Genomic DNA, 20,011 nt, shown 5'->3' with positions numbered 1-20,011 from the left:
GCCGCCGACCGGGGCACGGAAGGCCGCGAGCAGAGCGCGCCTCAGCGACGGGACCCGACTCCCCAACTGTTGCTCACTCCCCGGCCCCCTGTGAGTCACTCCGGCCTCATTCCATCTCCCAGGACGCTCCGGCTCCCCCCCCACACACACACACCCCATTATCACGATCACCCCTACCCCGCCGTCCTTACCCCAGCCTCGCTAGCCCGAAGTCCGAATGGGGTCTCGAGCCACCGGGCAAAAGGAGGAGCCCAGAGGCCCCTGGCAGGACCTCGGCCGCCGCGCCCACCGAACGCCGCAGACGCTGCTAGCAGCCATTCCCCCTCCCAAGCCCATTTTTGTTCCTAACAAGTATTGATGCTCCCGCACTCAACAAGAGCGGGAGCCTCGGTGTCACCTGGGGGCGGGGTGGATACCATGGAGAAGGCAAGGGCTCGTGGGCTAAGTCTTTCTCAGCCTCTCACCTCATTGGGTTTCTGGAAACCCTGCGCCACAACTTTGCTTCTGTGGGAACAGTCTGAGCTGGACTATCTAGGACCAGCACTTCTGGAACAGGTAGAGCCATGGATGCCCTGCCCTGTTGCTGCCTTCACCCGCAGCCTCCAGCTCACTGGTCCCCCACGCTCCTTGGCTTGGGCTGGAGGAGCCTGTAGAGCCCCAAGGAAGACACTGTGTCCCATAAGGGCGCTCGCTGACCACTGTATGGAGGGGAGGGGGCAAGTTTGAGGGCTTGTGTCTCTACTATCCTCCTCAGAAAAAATAGACTCCCTGAATAGAACACCCCACCCCCTGTTTCCTCTCCTTAATCTGTTCATTTTTGCCTCTGGCTCACGCAGACCTTCAGACAAGTACTTGCTAAGGTGTCACCGTTTATGGCAAAGTTGCTCTGCACTTAGTTGTATGAATGAATGAGTGAATGAATGAGGAAGAAACTGGCTGAGCATTTCGATGTCAGTCCATGGTTAACCTCCGTAGGGAAAGGTGTCTCCCTCTCACCAGCAGGTAATAATTCTGAGCACCAGTTCTTGAGCACTTGCATCTTCGTAGGTGCTGTCTCCCCCTCAGCCTCACTGAGAAGCGGGGTTCTTTCAGGGGAAGTAGGGCAGGTGGGCTTCAGTGGCCACAGCCCAGGCCTGTGTGTTCTTTCACTGGCGTTTCATTTGCCCTTCCGCATTGCTCTATGCTGGCAAAGATGATGTCTGTTCAGTCTTTACCTCATGCCATGATCATAGCAGGCCCTCAAAAATATTAAGCTTTGCATGTATTTGAATGGATGGATGGGTAGATGGATGGATGGAGAAACTGCAAACAAGAGAATGGGCACTTCCTGAAAGGGAAAGTCTTCCCTAACATGGAAATAAGTCTGAGGAACAGAGAAGGAACCAGAAGCCAGGGAAAGGCCAGGGCAGCCATCCCATCTAGTAGCTTCCATCTGATCTAGAATGGGGGGGAGGCGGGGCAGAACAGCCTTTCACCTGGCTTCTGGAGTCCCCAAAAGGTTCTAAGAACCTTGGGCTGAACCTTAATGATCTTCACTAGCTCTCTTCCCTCCCCCCCCCCCCCCCATAGACATCCTGGGACCTAAAGGATCCGAGGGCAGAGTTTTGGCACCACTCCTAACCTATGCCACAGGTTTCTGTGGGACCAAATTCCTTTACATTCAGAAATTCCCACGAGCTGGATCTTCACTAACAGTTTGTTTCAACTTCACCTGTCCCCAAAAGTCCGTGTCTCCGGGGGACCCGGCACAGATGGGTCACCCCTACAGTAGCCGGCGCTAGGTGAGGGTGGGAGAAGGCGCAGTGACTGACAGATGCAAATGCTGCGCTTGGGCCCCCGCGGGCTGCCTCGGCCCTCCCTCTCCCTCGGGCTCGCTCGCCTGCCGGCCAGCTCCCTCGTTCCTTTATCTTATCAAAGCCCCGTAATTACAATTGCTATTTTGTTTCCTCGAATCTGCAATCAGAGCTCCCGGGCCCCGATGAGGGAGTGCCTGTCAACCTGATCGCTGAGTGACAGCCGGGCCACCTTTCGCGGCCACCCTCCCCACACGCTGCGCAAACACACACACACACTCACACACTCCCTCACCTACAAACACAAACACACTTCTCGCCAACACAAACGGCTCCTCTCTGCACACACGCCCTCGCCGAAACCCGAACGCAGCCCCGCAGCCGGGTCCCAGGCCCCTCGCGTCCACCCCAGCGGCGCCGGCCACCTCGCCGGCCCCTCGCTGCGCCGCGCGCCTCCCGCACCGGCGTTCAAAGCGCCGGCACCGCAGACAGTTCAAATGCAAATCGCCGAGACAGCGCTCTGCGCTTCGCACCCCGTCTGAGAGGGGCCGTCTCTCCCCCCCACCCCACCCCCACCCCCAAATGCGGGCCTCCCCCTTCCCCCACTGAGGCCTCCAAACGCCGGCGTGCGCCTTCCTCTCCCGAACGCCCCAGGCCCCGGTGTGAGCCGGCGGCCCCCCTACTGTGTGCTGCCGGGGCAGAAAGTGGGATCGGGGCAAGGTGAGATCCCGGAAGGAGGGAAAACAATTCCCAGGTCCGCGCACCGGGCGCCGCAGGGGGCCGGGCAGCTCCGAGACGGGGCGTTCGATGTGGATTGGGCCCCCACTGCGGGCAGGAGCGCGCTCGCAGCCGGCTAGCCCGCGCCGGGACGGCGAGCAGCCACACCGGGGAGAAATACAATGGACGATCAGCTGCGTCCTAGGGGGTCGCTGTCGGAGCGGGGCCTCGAGCTGGAGGGGGGCAGACGGATCGTCCTGGATGGCTGCCCGGAAAGGTGAGTGGATGCCTACAACTGAGCACGTGTCGGGGACTCGGAAGCTGCAGCCGGGAGGAACCGGGGGAATGCCACCGCCCCGCTCCTCTCCAGCCCAGCCCTTCCAATGAATAAGTGAATGAATGGAGGTATGCTTCCCAGCCCTAATGACTTATTCCCTAGCCCTGAGCCCCAAATCCCGCCGTCCAGACAACTTGGCGTGGCCACAAGCCTCTGGACGGGCGGCTGGGGGGGAGGGGAGGGGGACGGATGGCTCTGCCACGAGCGGCTCCAGCCTCGTCCACCAGAGGGCGCCGTCCCCGCCCCTCTCGCTCGTCATCGTGTGAATGGTTCCAAACCCGTCTAGCCTGTCCCGCCAAGCTGCTGGTGGTAGAACTTTGGTAAAGTCCTCTTGGGGTAGAGAAAGGCAACCTGTGACCTCGATCATCCAACAGAGAGGAGGGCATCCTCTTTTGCCCTCAAGAAAGGGACATCAGTTGAACACTGGGTCCCCTAACTCACCGTGGGGGTAGGAGTAACCTCCTCTATGTGGGGAAAAGGGATTGCTTTTCCATGTTGTGGGGGAAACTTGGAAGTCTCCCTCACTTACCCAAATACCAGCCCTTTCATTATCTAGGGGCCCCTCTCTCATGCCCACTCACTGGGCAGCTGATTGGTCTGACCCCCTCAGGCTCTGTTCCCTGTCCATCCTCAGCCTGTCTGGCCCCGGACTGTCTGGAGAGGTAACCCTTTGTTTGTTTGTTTGTGTGGCACTGACACCAAGCCACCCACCCCCAACACAGCTGCTGAACTGCTGACCCCAGAGCTGGCTGCATGCGGACTCCTTCCCACTGGGTTCAGGTTGTACACCTATCAGGTGGCCCCAGAACCACCTGACTCCAGGTGGGGAGGGTTCCCCACGTCCCCAACACCAGGCCGTGTGTTGGGGAGCAGGAACCTTTAGCCCAGGAGGCTGATTCCCAAGGGCCTCTTTCTGTCCCCATATGCCAGGCCACCCGGATTCTGGTTTCCTTGTCACCCAATCTGGCCAGTTCCCTCCATCTGGTCCTGGGAATCAGGTTTCTAAGAGTTCAGCCCTGCTCAACCTGCCTGAAAGGCTGGAGGAGCAAAGATTGGTCCCCACCCCACCCCTCACAGGCCTTCTCTCTGGGCCTGAGCCCCCTCATGGGGCTAAGGATGCACATTCCTCAAGCGTCTTAAGCCTACTTATCTGGCCCCCTGCCCATCAGCCTGAGTGCTGACAGAGGCCCAGACCCCTTGTTTGGAAGCTGATAACCTCCTGTGATGGCCCTCCCCCACCTGGAAGGACAGGGAAGAGCTGGATTGGAGCCATCCCCAAACCCCCTCCAGCAAGGCAGTTGGGTCTTAGGCCTGGTCCTGGCCTAAGACCCCACATTTCCTTCCCTGTTTCTCCAGGTCCAGGGCCATCCTTTGTGCTGTCACAGTGCCACCTGGTGGTCCCTAGGGAAATGCCACGCTAGCATGGGAAAAAGCCACACAAAACAAGTTGTAAAAACCCACAGTGCTTTATTGAAACCTTTACCTAAAAATGTAAAAAGTGTTTAAAAATAGGTCGTTCTGGACTTCAAACACTGACTTCCAATGTTCATGAGAAGGTCTTCCACCCTTATAGAAAAGGCATGGATGGTGTGGGACCAAGGCGCTATGGAGATGGCCCTTGCTATCCTAGCACCATTCCCATCTCTCTTCTACCCAACTCCTGAACCACACTCTCTTCTGCAATGAAGAAGAAACATTAAAATTCTTCGCACTTGTCCAGGAATGTGGTGTGTAGCACATGTAGCAGGCAGATACCTGGCCTGAGAAAAGCAAATAAGAAGAGGTCAGCATCTAGAACCTCAATCACCCCTCCCTTGCACCCTCCTTGATCCTGTTGGGCACCTCTCCCTTCCAACTCACCAAAGAGAGCTAGGGTCTGCCCCTCTGCTTTTTGGCAGGAAGGATAGGGGACAATTCAGCTTCCTCCTCTTCATCTACCTCTTCACTTTCATCGTCCTCAGAAACATCATTGTTTATAGTAACTGGTGGACCCAAGGCACAGAGGGAGGGGGATGTTAAAGCCAAACACCCCCCCCCTACACACACAAAGGTCAGTCATGCCCTACCCATAGGTTGGCAGGGACCCGACTTGCCTACAGTTTATGGTCCAGGTGGAAAGAATCTCATATACTAAACTCGGGGAGGAAGAGCCAAAGGAGTCGACATCACTGGAGTTGGGAGGAACTGAGGCAGGTTGATCAGGGAAGCTTGGAAGGAACAGGGTGGAGGCCATATCACTTCCCAGGCATAGCCAGAAAGGCATTCAGGCCTGAATGGGGGCTCCAGTGGGAGATGAGGCTGGGACAGAGGAGGATTGTGGAATTGGGGGGAAGGCCTGATGAACCCACTAAAGGTAAAAGAGGCAAGAGAGATCACCCCTCTTCTCACCAATCTGGTGCCGACCAGTGATCCGTACAGGGCCAGAGCCAGACTTCAGCCGGAAAGTCACAGGTGGTTGAAGCTGAAAGTCATCCAGACTGAGCTGGGGAAAAGACAAGGATGGATGAAGTACTGGCCCACTCCATCAAGTGGTAAGGTAAGTACAGTGGTCTTCAATTTCCCGCCATACCCCAAGATGGCTGGAGAACTCACCATGGGCTGGCAAGACAACTTGAGATTGGCCACAGGTACTGCAATCTCCTGGTGGTCATGGTTCCGGGCCACAATTTCCACCACATTGCACTCGTCCTTGGCCCCCTCGGTGAGGCAGAGCTGGGAATAGTATACAGGGCTTTAGGGTTTCCTCAGAGAAGGCCTGACACCACAAGGGAAGCCACCTACCCTAGAATTTGACCCAGCCTCAGAGGATAGGCAGAGTGAGGGGGCGTGGGAAAGCTATGGGAAGGGCCGCTCCAGCTGCCCTGTGGACGTCCATGCATCGCCAAATATCTCCTGCCCCTCACCATAGTTAATGCCAACACGTGCTCTGCATCGTCCTCCTTTTCCACTTTGAAGGTGAAGGACCGAGTGTGGCCCGAGAGCTCACAGCCTGGAAGAGAGGACGGGTGGGCGTGATAGGCGCGAGTGATGGGCGTGCGGGGGAGGGGGCTTCACCAACACCCTGGGCTCCTCCCACTCGGGCAGGTGCGGCCAGGCACACGCCTCGCCGTGGTGCATGACACTAGCGACGCCCGGCCCCTGGCGATCCCAGGAATTGGGTTCCCGGGCAGAGGGACCCCGGCCCATTGGCTCCGTCAGCCGCGCACGGATTTCTCTGCGTCCGGAACCGAGGAGTCCTCCGCCCCGTACACACGTGGTGCAAACCTTCGCGCTCCTCCTCGTCATGCCTACCGCCTGCCGCCCCAGAACCACCCACAGCACCCCCTCTTCCCAGTACCAAAGAAGAAGCTGTCCATGGTGACCGGGACAGGGCTCCGCGGGCCCCTGACACCCCCGGCCCGCACTCGGCTCTCCTGGCTCAGGAACGTTAAAGCAGCAGCGGCGGCGGCGGCCATGCTGTAAGGAGTCTGCAGGCCACGCCCCAGATACGTCCGGAACGCGGCGCCCCGGCTAGTTCCGGCCACGCCCATTAAAGGAGCCGCGCAGCCCCTGGAGGCGGCGCCCGGGCAAGTGACACTAAGAGTCCATCCTAACGTCCTTTCTCATTCCTTGGCCCAGTTGGCGCCAATTTGCTCAAGCTCAGTGCATCCTCTACAAGATCCTTTCTTCCAATCCAGGGTCAATTTAAAGGGCGTAAACATAAGAATGTAAACCAATTTCCGCTCCCCTGGAGGAAGCAGTGTGGTTCAGAGGGAAAAAAAAATTATCCAAGGGCCTGAAAAATGACTTGGTTACAGAATTCCTACCCCCATCAGCATGTGAGCCTTCATAACCCTAGACTTGCTATCCAAGTGGCCGGATGTAGGTGCAGCCGGACACTAGTAGTTCAGATGTGAGATTCAACTACTGCTCCTGGCTGCCCCACACGTTTATGATTCCAAATTCCGCTTGACTGCGCTTCCGTGAGCGCCATCCTGTCCTCTTTGCCTGTAGAATCTGGTGATTGTGTACAGCCCCTAACCTACATAGGGCAGGAACTTGGTAACTGCCCGAGTTCTTGCCACAATTGTAGCAAGATGACTGCTAAAAACCAGTCGTCTTAGCTTTTGCCTTGTAAGTTCTTTACTGGGAATGGGAGGAGGGCTGCCTTCAAGATCCAGTGTCTACCTTGGAAGAGCTGTGGAGAGGACAAATCCTGTTTCAAGTGTGGCACGAGAAGGTAGGCAGCAGACAAAAAGCTAGTAATGAACAGTACAACGTCACACTGGTTCACTTCAAGTTTTATTTTTGCCTCTTGCATGATCTTCAGATAATTTTACAGCTCATTATCTACAGGAACTGAGTTGTGATCTAAACAATGAAATGTCATTCCAACCGTAATAAATATTCATAACCATGGAAGATAGCATAGCACTTTACAATCCAAGAATGATGAGGGTACAGACCTGTTTCACATTTAGATGTGTGACCAATCAGCCAAAATGGTTAATAGACAAGATAAAAATCAAAAGCAACTTGTATAAAAACCCTGATTCCTTAAGATAAAATGCTATAAATTGTCCTCTACTGCCTGCAATGTATTCAAAGAAAACCAAGTAACATTCACTTGTCTTAAAACACCTAGTAGGGATCCTTCACTTCAGCCCTCAAAAATGCAAACTTGTTTTCAACTTTCCAACACACTACATCCTCCTATACAGTTCAAAAGTTTAACCCTAAAAAAGCAGCTCCATCCTGCTCCTCACTCAGCCCATCCTTTAGATACCATGTTTAAAGACTCAAAGACTAGTGGAACTGTGTAAAGGAAAACCAAGTTTTCTTCTTTGACCCTCTCATGTCAGCTGATGTAAAACTGCAGGGAACAAACTACTGTTAAGAATCTAGGCCAAAGCCAACCATGATGAAGAAAACGAATCCTGGAGAATACCTGCCAGCCTCAAGCTCAAAACCCCTTAAAAACACCAAGCAAAATTAAAATACATGAAGCTTTCAAAATCTGTGATTAAAGGAAAAAGGGTAACCATAAATCATTGGTTAAGGTGTACTCATTTCTTCATTTAAAAATTAAATACAAACATGCAAGAATTAAAGACTGATTCAGTTAAACCAGTAGTAATTGACATCAAATGACAACTGATCAAAGGGCAAATGAGACTACCCAGTCCCCTTACCCTCCCGACAAAGATGTCAAAAGTAACATTTCACAAGCTGATCTGTTAATTTTCAGAAGTGAAAGAACTTTGCAACAGATAAGCATCCTATGAAGTTAGGCTCTCATACCCAAAATGGTCATGGCCTATCCCTATATGGGAGGCACTTTTAAAAATAAAGCTTATTAGGAGCATATAAAAAAGACAAAAAGAAAATCTACCTTCCACTGATTAATATTATTCAAAGTGCCATTCTAAACCAACACCTTTCATTTCTGAAAGGAAAAAATATTTCAACACCGTAAACTGAAAGGATAGTCCTACTACAACTGATTTATATACAAATAAATCTACAAGTTTGTTGATTTGAGGCTTTCGCCACCAACAACTGCACATTTGTCCCTACAAAGCACAACATGCTTGAACCAATGGTCACTACAGAAAGGTAATTGGCCATGACTTACAAAAAAAAAAAAAAAAAAAAGCAAGCAGAGAACCTGCCCAAACTAAAAAGTAATGCCACAACCATCTTACCTGGAAATTCCACCCTGAAGCCTCTGAAACCTACTGAATCTTTTTCATCACTGCCATGTCTCCAAAGAATGACAAAGTGACTCTGATTACTGTTAGGTGAGAAATGCAACCACACTGGATGCAGAAAGTAGTGCTGACTACATTTATTGAAGACCCTTTTCCCTATATTCCCATGGAAGAGGTCCTGGCACCTAACAAGACCCAAGACCCAAAAGAGGGCCCAACATCCATTTCACACAGGATTTGCGCAATACTATCTTCTTCCAACCAGTGAGTAGTCTGAAAGTGTGTAGTTTTCTTTGTTTTCAATTCAAATGGCTGATTTGTTGCCACTCGGGAAGATGAACTGTTATGACGACCCCAACCATCAATCACAAGGTGGGGGTGAAGGACTTTGAACAGCTCCCAGTGCCGCCGACAAATGTCACAGGCTGCGGCCAAGTATAACCACATCTTTTGGAAAGCCTTCCATTTTTGCAATTTCAAAACAGCCTAGCTTGCTGTAAAATTCCAGGATTCTTTTATCATCTGGTCTCACTTCACAGAAAGCCCCTCGAGAGCCTAGAAATGAAACATGTTTACAATGCAAATAAGTTAATTACTAGAATTGGGAATATGAATTATAATCTTTAATGTATTTAATGCAGAAAAAGGGGCTCCTTTATACCAGTCACTAAATTTCACTTCATACAATGTGTAAAACTCATATTAATATTGAACAAGGAGTGAAATTCTCAAAAGAAAAAAAATTTTTTTTGGCCAGTTCTGGGGGGCCTGAGCACTGTCCCTGAGCTTCTCTCGCTCAAGGCTAGCACTCTACCACTTGAGCCATAGCGCCACTCTGGCTTTTTCTGCTTATGTGGTACTCAGGAATGGAACCCAGGGGTTCATGCATGAAAGGCAAGCACTCTACCACTAAGCCACATTCCCAGCACCCCAAAAAAATATTTTGTGTTTTTTTTTGGCCAGTCCTGGGCTTGGACTCAGGGCCTGAGCACTGTCCCTGGCTTCTTTTTGCTCAAGGCTAGCACTCTGCCACTTGAGCCACAGCGACACTTCTGGCCATTTTCTGTATATGTGGTGCTGGGGAATTGAACCCAGGGCTTCATGTATATGAGGCAAGCACTCTTGCCACTAGGCCATATTCCCAGCCCCCCCCCAAAAAAATATTTTAAAGAACAAGGTATGAGAAACTTTTAAGGTACATGATACCTTTGTTTAAAACATACAAATAGGGCCTGGGCACTCTCTCTGTGCTCTTTCACCAAAAAGCTGAAGTGGAGCTGTGACTCAAGTGGTAGGGTGCTAGCCTTGAGTAATCAAGCTTATGGTCAGCACTTAGCCCCAAGTTCAAGCCACAGGACAGGCACACACAAAAAATTACATTTCGAAGTTTCTTCATGAAGTTCATTTAATTTATAACTTATTTATGGACCTTCTGTCCATAAATTAAATTGCGGCTCAAAGTGTTTTTGGTATGGAAGAAGAGCACTTTTTAGTGATCAATTCACATGAAAGTGCCATGTGCCTGCAGTCCCAACTAGTTGGGAGTAGGAGAAAGGAGGCTTGCTTGAGGCTGCGAGTTTGACACCAGCCTAGGCAATATGGTAAGATACTGTCACACTCATAGAGAGTGGGCAAGGAAAAAATTCAGATTCACTCCTTTTGTTCTCCTCTGACCAAATAGTGTTAAGTCTACAAATATGTACTCACCATTAGCCTTTAGTGAAGATAGAAGACACGCCATCATGCTTTTGGCCACACTTGGGTCAGTTACTTTTTTGTGAATATCCATCTTTATCAAAGAAGGAAAGTTGGCAAGGAAAGTTTCTGGCAGTACTTCCTGTTCTTCATGGAAACTCAACATTATTTTCTGTAAAAGGTAGAATCTTTTGACTTAACAGTTCCTTATATATCTATATCCAAGAACTCAGTCAACAGGAAAATGAAAGCAATATTAATTCTTCATTATTACATAAGTAGCACAGAGAGTATTATAACAAATATTTTCACTTTAGAAGCTTATCTAGGCAGCTGTAGATATTGGAGATATAGCTCTGTATGGAACACAGACAGGAGATTCTGTATGGACACTGCAGTTGCAAAGGGAAGGATTGTTACAATGGATGTGTTCTAGCAGTGGAAAAGGTGTTTGCTACTTTCGTCCAGAGCTTTGTTTTCTAGACCAAGAATACATTCTTAGTTATAAAACTCCAATTTTGTTTCACTACATTCTATCAACAATAATAGTTCTTTTATATACATATATGTGTATTTTTTATTTTTATTATTGAGGTAATGTACAGAGGAGTTGGTTACATATGTAAGGTAGTAAGTACATTTCTTGTCAAACTTGTTACCTCCTCCCTTCATTTTTGTCCCACCTCCTCAATTCCCCAAGTTGTACAGTTGGTTCCCAACATATTATCTTGTAAGTATTGCTGTTGCATTGGTTCGCCTTTTACCCTTTTTTTCACCATTTTGATGTTCCCGTTCCCTTCCCCAATTCAGACAAACATATGTACAATACCCAGGGTACCAAAATCAAGGACAATGACAACATAGGAAAGATAAAAGAAAAAAATAATTTCACATAGTGCATTAAAAATAACAATAAACCACTTGTTTCCAAAATTTGGAGTTCATTTTGCTTAGCATCATCTTATGTGATCATATGTACATAGCTACTGAGCTATTGTGATCATATGCTAGGACTATCCTATCCTACACATATAGTAATTATTGCCAATGAGAAAAAACATTTCTTTGGGTCTGGCTCACTTTGCTTAGGATGATTTTTTCCAATTCTTTCCATTTCTTTATAAATGGGGCAATGTTATTTTTTTTTGATAGAAGCATAGAATTCCATTGTGTATATATACTACAATTTCTATCAACTATAGTAGTTTTCTCTATTTCATCTTCCTCTTTTTCTTTTTTCCAAGATGTTGATGATGATTAAAGTCAGGACTGAGCAACATCTTCAGGCTCCCTATTTATTGTACTATATAAAGCATCTGGTATATGTTCTGGAGATCAGATAGGAAAAAAATACTGGTGTAAAGAAAGTAAATTCTCCGGGGCTGGGAATTTGGCCTAGTGGTAGAGTACTTGCCTCGCATACATGAAGCCCTGGGTTCGATTCCTCAGCACCACATATATAGAAAAAGCCAGAAGTAGCACTGTGGCTCAAGTGGTAGAGTGCTAGCCCTGAGCAAAAAGAAGCCAGGGACAGTGAGTGCTCAGGCCCTGAGTTCAAGCACCAGGACTGGTTAAAAAAAAAAAAGGAAAATAAATTCTCTATTTGTGTCGTATTCATTTAGTTATATATTCCAGTAATTTATTCTGCAAATAATAAGGAAAACAAAAAATCCTTTCACTTTAGTTTTATAAATTCGTTTACTGCCAGGTGTGCTGGTAGCTCATGTCTATAATCCTAGCCACTCAGAAGGCTGAGATCTGAGGATCGTAAGTCCAAAGCCAGCCCAGGCAGGAAAGTCTGTGAGACTTATTATGTCTAATAAACTCCTCAGAAAAAGACAGAAGTGGTAGTGTGGCTCAAGTGGTAGTGCTAGCCATGAGCACAAAGAGGATTATGGACAGTGCCCTGGCCCTGAGTTCAAGCCCCAGGACCAGCCCCCTATACCCCCCAAAATAAATTCATTTATTATTGTAAAAGCAAAGACAATTTTATATTTAAAAAACAAAAGTAATGGATCTAGATTTTTTTTTTTTTTTTTTTGGCCAGTCCTGGGGCTTGGACTCAGGGCCTGAGCACTGTCCCTGGCTTCTTCCCGCTCAAGGCTAGCACTCTGCCACTTGAGCCACAGCGCCGCTTCTGGCCGTTTTCTGTATATGTGGTGCTGGGGAATCGAACCTAGGGCCTCATGTATATGAGACAGGCACTCTTGCCACTAGGCTATATCCCCAGCCCCTGGATCTAGATCTTTAAGCCAAGTGTCTTACCTAAATAAACTGATTTAAAATAAAGAAAAAAAAAAGAAGGCTGGGGACTGGAGATGGATGGAGCTGTAAGCTCAGTGGTAAGAGTACTTGCCTACTATGCTTGAGTCTCTGAGTTCAACTCTAGCACCGCAACAACAAAAAAATTCTAAAAATTTTCTGTAAGAAATTAACTTAGAGGGGCTGGGAATATGGCCTAGTGGCAAGAGTGCTTGCCTCGTATACATGAGGCCCTGGGTTCAATTCCCCAGCACCACATATACAAAAAACAGCCAGAAGTGGCGCTGTGGCTCAAGTGGCAGAGTGCTAGCCTTGAAAAAAAGAAGCCAGGGACAGTGCTCAGGCCCTGAGTCCAAGCTCCAGGATTGGCCAAAAAAAAAAAAAAAGAAATTAACTTAGAAAACACTGGGGCTTTGGCTAGGAATGTAGCTTAATGGTAGAAAGCTTGCTTAATTAGCATGAACAAGGCCCCATGTTTAATCACTAGCAGCACAAAACCAGAAAAGTCAGTGAAGAAAGCTCTGAGAGCGTGCGTACATACACACATGCACACATTTATACTTGGAGCTGATTGGAGCTGATATTCTACCACTTGAATTACACCTGCACTTCCAGCTTTCTGCTCAGATTTGTCTTTCCAGGCTCGCTCTGAACTTCTACTGAAGCTCTGGGTTCCATTCCTCAGCACCACATATATACAAAAAGGCTAGAAGTGGCACTGTGGCTCAAGTGGCAGAGTGCTAGCCTTGAGCAAAAAGAAGCCTGGGACAGTGCTCAGGCCCTGAGTACAAGCCCCAGGACTGGCAAAACAAAACAAAAAGATCACAACCTCTTGCATATTTAGGATTCTAAGTGTGAGCTACTGGCACCTAGCCCACTTTTTATGTTTTAATAAGCACTTTATGAAAACAAGCCAAAAATAAATGGTTAACCATGGTGTAATTCCAAACCAGTGTATTACCTCAGCCTCGGAGAGCTCTTTATCACCATTTGGCTTGGTATACTTCTCCTGCATGAAGGGAATCCAGGAAATTTTACATTTTTTAATAAAAGGGGTCACATCTACAGTGCCCAAGGCATAACCACATATGCCATCTTCATCTTCCAGGACAAAACAATAATCCAGACTTAGGGAAAGCAGCCCGCCTACTAACCTGCTCAGAAGGAAAGAGGCTAGAGTCAGCTCATGAATTACTAACAAGAAATTCAGAATTCAGTAATACAAGGCCCAATGTACTTCAATAATAACTTATGCAAATTACTCTTGGTATGAAAGAAATTACAAATAAACATAATTTGAGATTTTAATAAAGATAACCTGAACTGAAGAAAATACACTTCTTTTCAGTTCTCACCTCCCCTCAACCTGATAAAGCTGGCTATGAAATGTCTACTCCCAAGTCCAAATAAACATCACATACTTGTCTCCAATAAGGTCAGGCTGACTTTGAAAAGGTAAACCCACTCCGTCATCATACATTTCTCTGCAAATCTTGTACACGGAAGCCTGAAAATACAATCTAGTTAGGCACATCAAGAAAAATGGCACCATATTCTATCAACGACTTCTAAGAAGCCAGGGCCAGGGTGTTTACCTCTTTAATCCCAGCACTCAGCAGGCTGAGGGAGGTAGGAGAGTTAAGGGACCAGCCTGCCTACATAGTGAGACTGTCTCCCTCAAAATACAAACAAACTAGGTATATGGTCAGTCTTAGGAGGGAGTAAGTAACAAAATATCTGATCTGTCACAAACATTACTTATACTTCATTAAAGACTTGTTGGGCTGGGGTTGTAGATCAATACTTGCTTTAGCATGCTCAAGGCTCTGAGTTCATTCCCCAGAATTACCAAGACAAAAAACAAAAAAAGACATTCACTGAGTCATTTGTGGAAAACGGCATGGATTTAGTAAACACTGAAAATTTTGTAGGGTATGGTTTTTAGTAGTTAAGGTGTGGATTGAAAATCCAGCAAACTTACGAGTTTGAAAGTCTCTCAACGTCACTTTTTGAGACAGGATCTCATATGTAATCCAGACTGTCCTCAGCCTTCTGAGTGCTGAGAACCATAGGCAAAGTCTCTCAACTTTACTTAAGAATCGTTATACAACGCATTAAAGCTGCTACTGTCTTTAATCAGGCTTTTCTTTTTTGGCCACACTGGGGGCTGAACTCAGGACCTCACGTTTGCTAGGCAGGTACTGTACTGCTGAGCCACCAGCCAGGCTTGCTTTCCTTTATAGCCAACTGTCAATAGTCTGTAGGTATTAACAGAAAATTACAGAATTTTAGACAGTATTTTGTAATTCCAACTCTAAGTTCACTTGACTATTATTAGTAGTATTTGGTATTTCTGTTCTTTATGCTGGCACTGGAGATTAAAACTCAAGGCTTCACACTTTTGCTTATTAGCTTTTTTGTTCAAGGCTGGAACTATGCCACTTTAACTGGAGGTAGTGTCACGGCCTTTTTTTTTTTTTTTTTTTTTAGCCAGTCCTGGGGCTTGGACTCTGGGCCTGAGCACTGTCCCTGGCTTCTTTTTTGCTCAAGGCTAGCACTCTGCCACTTGAGCCACAGCGCCACTTCTGGCCATTTTCTGTATATGTGGTGCTGGGGAATCGAACCCAGGGCCTCATGTATATGAGGCAGGCACTCTTGCCACTAGGCCATATCCCCAGCCCCAGTGTCACGGCCTTTTGTGCCCAGACTGGCTTTGAACCCAGATCCTCAGATCTCAGCCTCCTGAGTAGTTGGAATTATAGGTGTGCACCACACCACCAGTGACTGACAGTACTAGGATTTGATCTCAGAGTCTCATGCCTACTAAGCAGGGGCACTGAGCCACACCCTCTAGCCCTGATTTTTGTTGGTTACTTTTAATGTAGTCTGGCTTCCCGCCCAACCATGCATCTAGGCATGATCTCACTTATATTAGACTTCCTGGTAGCTAGGGTACTTGCCACTGTGTCCACCTCTTCATTGAGAAGGGGTCAGGACTGTGTGTTTGCCAGTCCTGGGACTCGAACTCAGGACCTGGGCATTGTCCCTGAGTTTCTTTGGCTCAAGGGTAGCTCTCTAGCAATTGAGCCACAGTGCCACTTCCAGCTTTTTCTGAGTAGCTTATTGGAGATAGTCTTACAAACTTGCCTGACTGGGCTAGCTTTGACCTACAATCCTTACATCTCAGCCTCTCAAGTTGCTAGGATTATAGGCGTGATTCACCTGCACTCTGCTGGACCTGGACTTTCCAAAGGGTGGAATGAAAGAACTTAGCACAACATTTGGTTCAAGTTGAAAGCCTGATCTCCTGATGGCACAAGCGGGAGGTGATGGAGACTCTAGACGGTGGGGCCTAGCTGGGAGGAGTCAGTCACTGGGTTGTACCTTTGGAGTATTTTATTCCAGTGCCCTAACTTTATTTCCCAGACACAAGCGATGAAGTCAGGAGCTTTTCTATACTATCTTCTTAGGCTTTCACTGCCCTATGACAGGCCCCCCAAAACAATGGTACCAACCAACCATGGACTAAAAAATGATTTTTTAGACACTTTTTGGCACAGCAATGGAAGGCTAGCTCAGAGGCCCATCTCAGTGGCAGTGCACCTGCCTAAAATGTTCAAGGCCCTATGTTTACATAGGAGAATAACAACAAAAAAAGGCAGCAAAGCTTGTGTTTTAAAACACAGAAGTCGGGGCTGGGGATATAGCCTAGTGGCAAGAGTGCCTGCCTCGGATACACGAGGCCCTAGGTTCGATTCCCCAGCACCACATACACAGAAAACGGCCAGAAGTGGCGCTGTGGCTCAAGTGGCAGAGTGCTAGCCTTGAGCAAAAGGAAGCCAGGGACAGTGCTCAGGCCCTGAGTCCAAGGCCCAGGACTGGCCAAAAAAAAAAAAAATAAAAAAAAAAAAAAATAAAACACAGAAGTCTTCTTTTAACTGGTAAGATTAAAGGAAAGTTGTGGGTATGCATCCAACCAATCACACAAGTTGATAGGTAGACAATTACCTCATCTTTAGGAAAATATGGTCTGATAGTATAAACTTTGGAGGTAGGAGTCAGTGGGGGTGGCTGAAAAAAGAGATCATTTGCCCCATCAATTGGCAGCAAACGCTGTAGGAAGAAAAAGAGGGATATGAATTAGTACAAGGAAAATAGCTTTTTTTTTTAAATTGAGTGTGCACTGCAGATTACCAACTTAACATTAACTGGCTACTGCAGGCAGACCTAAAGAAGAGGGGATGCTATGCTTTACTATATAAACACTTCTCTGCTGGGAATGGGGAGTGCTTCTGAATAAAAATTACCCAAACTAAGTAACACACTGAATATTATCAAGAGTTTAAATTTACAATAAAAGTAACAACAACAACAAAAAACTATTCCAATTATGACATATCTTTTTTTTTTTTAAATCAATCTTAAATAGTCCATCTTTCTACTACAAGATGGCAGAACAGAATGTCAGGAGGAGAGGTTTGGTCTGAAGAGGGTTATCTGTCCAGGAGACGCTTTATCCCCAAAGCAATGCGCTTCAGTTTGCTGTGCGCAGCAGAGCACCTGTTGGGGGGAGAAAAGTAGAGTACCTGAAAAGTCCATGAACAAATTCCACAGCAAAAAAACTTCATAGCTGTTCATATCTCCACTAATAGATTAACTCTTTCAAGTACATATTAGTATAATAACTGGGAAAATGTCCAAAAGCCCTTTACCACTAATTTGCATAATTATTCATCTTTTTTGCTCATGGAGTTTCCACTGGCAGATAAGCATGCGCGCATTGTGCATTGCGGGCGCAGATTTAAATGCTGTGCGACCTGCAAAGAAACAATGTGAAGTGTATACCTAGAGCCGCTGCGCTTCGCAGGCGCGGGGGGATTGGCAGCATCTCCTTCAGAAATTACTGTGAAAGAGGAGGAAAATTTGATTTAAAATCCAGCAATGTAAATTAAATTTGGGACTAGAGAGCCTTCGGCAGACCAATCCTTCCAGCCATCTGATGCGCAACATAAGGTTTCTCATAAAACAAAGAAAATGTCAATTCAGTTGTGAATTCATATTGATACCTGGAACTCTCCTGCTAGACCACCTCTAAAGGCCCAGGGTTCTTGGTCTCCAATTAAGAACTGTGCTGAAGAATGACTACGACACCCTGTTGAGATCAGATCCAAGCGGAGAATGTTACGAGAAAGGGGATTTCCTGGGGTCTCAAATGTCCAACAAACTAGCAAACACTTCGTGGAAATAGCTCTCTAACAGTAATATTCCAGGGTTTCAGGGCAAGGCTGTGATAATAATTGTATTTTAAAATTTGAAACATTTCATTACTGTTTCTTCTTCTGATTATTGAAAGTAGCTTTTAATAGTTCTCTAATTATTGAAAGGAAATCCCAAACTTGTGTGGGTCAACTTTAAATATTTCTTAGTTATAGCTATATAAATCATAGCCAGCTGTTTGCTCTATTGTGAAATTACAGTCATTATAAACAAATAAGACAAGTCATTTTATTATCACAGCCTATGAAGGAATTAAACCTGTCTGAAGTCACATTGTATATTTTAAGGAAGGGTACAGGGAAGGGAAAAGGGAAAGGATAATCTTGTCAGAAAACTATGGTCAGCAGAATAAATACAAGGAATTGTTACTAAGTTGACAAAATGAAACACAATGGTTTTTATGTGGGCAAGGACAATCCGAATTCAGAGTTGGCTAGGTAGAATACCAGACCAGTCTGGTATACTCTGAGAATTAGGGGAGCCAATTAATGCTCCTAATTAGTCCAGAACTAAAACATACTCTTGTTAAAAGTATGACAGTATCTCTGGTTCTTCTAATCAGCATTATCTTTGCAATGCATGAAACACAGGCATGGGACAGTAGGCTTTTAGATCCAGAAGTCATTATGTAAGGTCACATTATTTGAGTCATTATTTAACTTCATGGGTAATAAAGCTAGTTAACAATGAAAAGATCATTAAAGTATTTGGAAAACAAATCTGTATCACCTGCCTAGTCTTCTGACAAGATATTAGCAGCGCAATATAGTTCTTTTCCATTGGAAGACAGCATTCTAACTCCTGTTCAAGTTAACAGTCTCATCAGTTTAAGATATAGTGTGCTAGTCAGACAGTCCCAAAGCAAATCAAATTTTTGTTGACAATTCAAGCCCATTAAGAAATTATATCTGGGTTTGTCATGTTTCAGGGGTAGGGTTTTGTTTTCAATACAGAAAAGGTTAATATTTAGAAAATAAATATGAAATAGGGTCAAAATTTGTTGACTATAAAGAGAACTTGCCCCATTTCATAATTCAGTGTGATTTACACTGCAGGAAAAAACTATACTTCTCAAACTTTTAAGATCAGCCAATTTCCCCTACCCCCCACTTTGAGACTACAACGTAACTAGCACCTCCAACTATTACAATAAGAAAGCTGCATGTACGAAGAGCTGTATAAATGAAAACATGGTTAATGCCTCAGTCGCTGCGCAAACGTGACTTCAGTTCATGCCTACTACTCTTAATTCTACCTGAGCTACCTCACAGATAGAACCTTTCAATTTAAACTAATTAATCATGACGCGCTGTGAACATCTGCCGCTGTCCATCCAATAGTAGTAGACACTTGTGCTGAGGATTCTCCCATCTGTACACAATGGGGAAGAAGATAATAGAAGTTATTAGTAATCAAAAGTACTACATAGCCACATTCTTTAAAGGACTGAATGCCAGCTGGACTGGAAAGAAGGAAAACAAAGAGTTCTTTAATCTTAGCCCTTCCTGTTGTGAGCATTTGTAGAGCTATGTGGATGCCAAGTTCATTACACAAAACTTCTAAAATATTCTGACCTTTCATGTACAACAATCTGTACAAACTGGGAAAATTACCTCCATAATTGCATAACACAAAGAACATAGCCTAATAATAACGTATATATAATCACAGACAAGAATGTATGTAATCACAAACTTAACTTTTAGCAATTCATGAATTTGAGTATGAAACTCAATAATCCGGTTTTCAAGGGCTGCGGGTATGGCTCAACCGGTAGAGCACTTGCTTAGCAGGCACAAGGCCCTGGGCTCAATTTCTAATATGTTCCTCTCACCAGATTTCAGGGTCAAAATTCTAGGATCTTAGAAATTTAAGATGTAAATCCTTACAAAGATTGTTTGCAACAAGGCATTGGTAACTCACATTCATAACCCTACTCAGGAGGCTGAGATATGATAATCATTGTTTAAAACTAACCTGGGTAGACAAAATAAGAGGATAATCTTATTTCCCATTAACCAGCAAAAAGCCGGAACTGGAGGCCTGCCTTAAATGTTAAGAGCATCAGCTGTGAATGAAAAAGCAAAGCAAAAAGTCCAGGCCTGCAGCTGAAGCCCTAGTACTAGCATATACACACACAAAAAAGATTATTTATAATCTCCTGGCCAGATGCCTACAAGGTAATACTATCATTTAGCTGAGGTTTTTCCAGGCCTTGAAGCAATTATCTCCCACCTACA

At 46.2% G+C, this 20,011-nt stretch overlaps 2 protein-coding genes across 4 annotated transcripts in view; both read right to left on the bottom strand.

The window, feature by feature from the left end:
* Positions 1 to 4,298: 4,298 nt before the first annotated feature.
* Npm3 (nucleophosmin/nucleoplasmin 3) lies at positions 4,299 to 6,334 on the bottom strand. 3 transcript variants are annotated; one of them, XM_048335116.1, is made up of 6 exons: positions 6,185 to 6,334; positions 5,751 to 5,836; positions 5,440 to 5,559; positions 5,236 to 5,329; positions 4,704 to 4,829; positions 4,299 to 4,602 (listed from the first exon to the last, which is right to left on the bottom strand). In XM_048335116.1, the coding sequence occupies exons 1-5, from the start codon at positions 6,300 to 6,302 to the stop codon at positions 4,717 to 4,719; spliced, it is 531 nt and encodes a 176-aa protein (XP_048191073.1). In that variant the 5' UTR covers positions 6,303 to 6,334; the 3' UTR covers positions 4,299 to 4,602; positions 4,704 to 4,716. The 3 variants fall into 3 exon arrangements, with proteins under 3 accessions (XP_048191073.1, XP_048191085.1, XP_048191077.1); XM_048335128.1 differs by having other exon boundaries at positions 4,299 to 4,607; positions 4,708 to 4,829; XM_048335120.1 differs by having other exon boundaries at positions 4,708 to 4,829.
* Positions 6,335 to 7,111: 777 nt separating this feature from the next.
* The window catches only part of Oga (O-GlcNAcase), a 31,974-nt gene continuing 19,074 nt past the window's right edge, over positions 7,112 to 20,011 (bottom strand). Inside the window, exons 11-16 of the mRNA XM_048338399.1 lie at positions 17,561 to 17,646; positions 16,503 to 16,607; positions 13,916 to 14,001; positions 13,456 to 13,648; positions 10,245 to 10,404; positions 7,112 to 9,092 (exon numbers count right to left, since the gene is read on the bottom strand). Coding sequence (XP_048194356.1) covers positions 8,956 to 9,092; positions 10,245 to 10,404; positions 13,456 to 13,648; positions 13,916 to 14,001; positions 16,503 to 16,607; positions 17,561 to 17,646 — 767 coding nt within the window. The 3' untranslated portion in view covers positions 7,112 to 8,955. The remainder of the gene's footprint in view (positions 9,093 to 10,244; positions 10,405 to 13,455; positions 13,649 to 13,915; positions 14,002 to 16,502; positions 16,608 to 17,560; positions 17,647 to 20,011) is intronic.

The sequence above is a fragment of the Perognathus longimembris genome, chromosome 2 (genome assembly GCF_023159225.1).
Source record: "Perognathus longimembris pacificus isolate PPM17 chromosome 2, ASM2315922v1, whole genome shotgun sequence".
Classification (NCBI taxonomy): Eukaryota; Metazoa; Chordata; class Mammalia; order Rodentia; family Heteromyidae; genus Perognathus; species Perognathus longimembris.
This window is presented reverse-complemented; position numbering and strand designations above follow the sequence as displayed.

Coding starts and splice junctions, on each gene's coding strand:
- Npm3 (XM_048335116.1), bottom strand. CDS start 6,302: ATGGCCGCCGCCGCCGCTGCTGCTTTAACGTTCCTGAGCCAGGAGAGC. Junction 5,560..5,750: donor ACGTGTTGGCATTAACTATG/GTGAGGGGCAGG, acceptor TACTATTCCCAG/CTCTGCCTCACCGAGGGGGC. Junction 5,330..5,439: donor AGTTGTCTTGCCAGCCCATG/GTGAGTTCTCCA, acceptor TCTTTTCCCCAG/CTCAGTCTGGATGACTTTCA.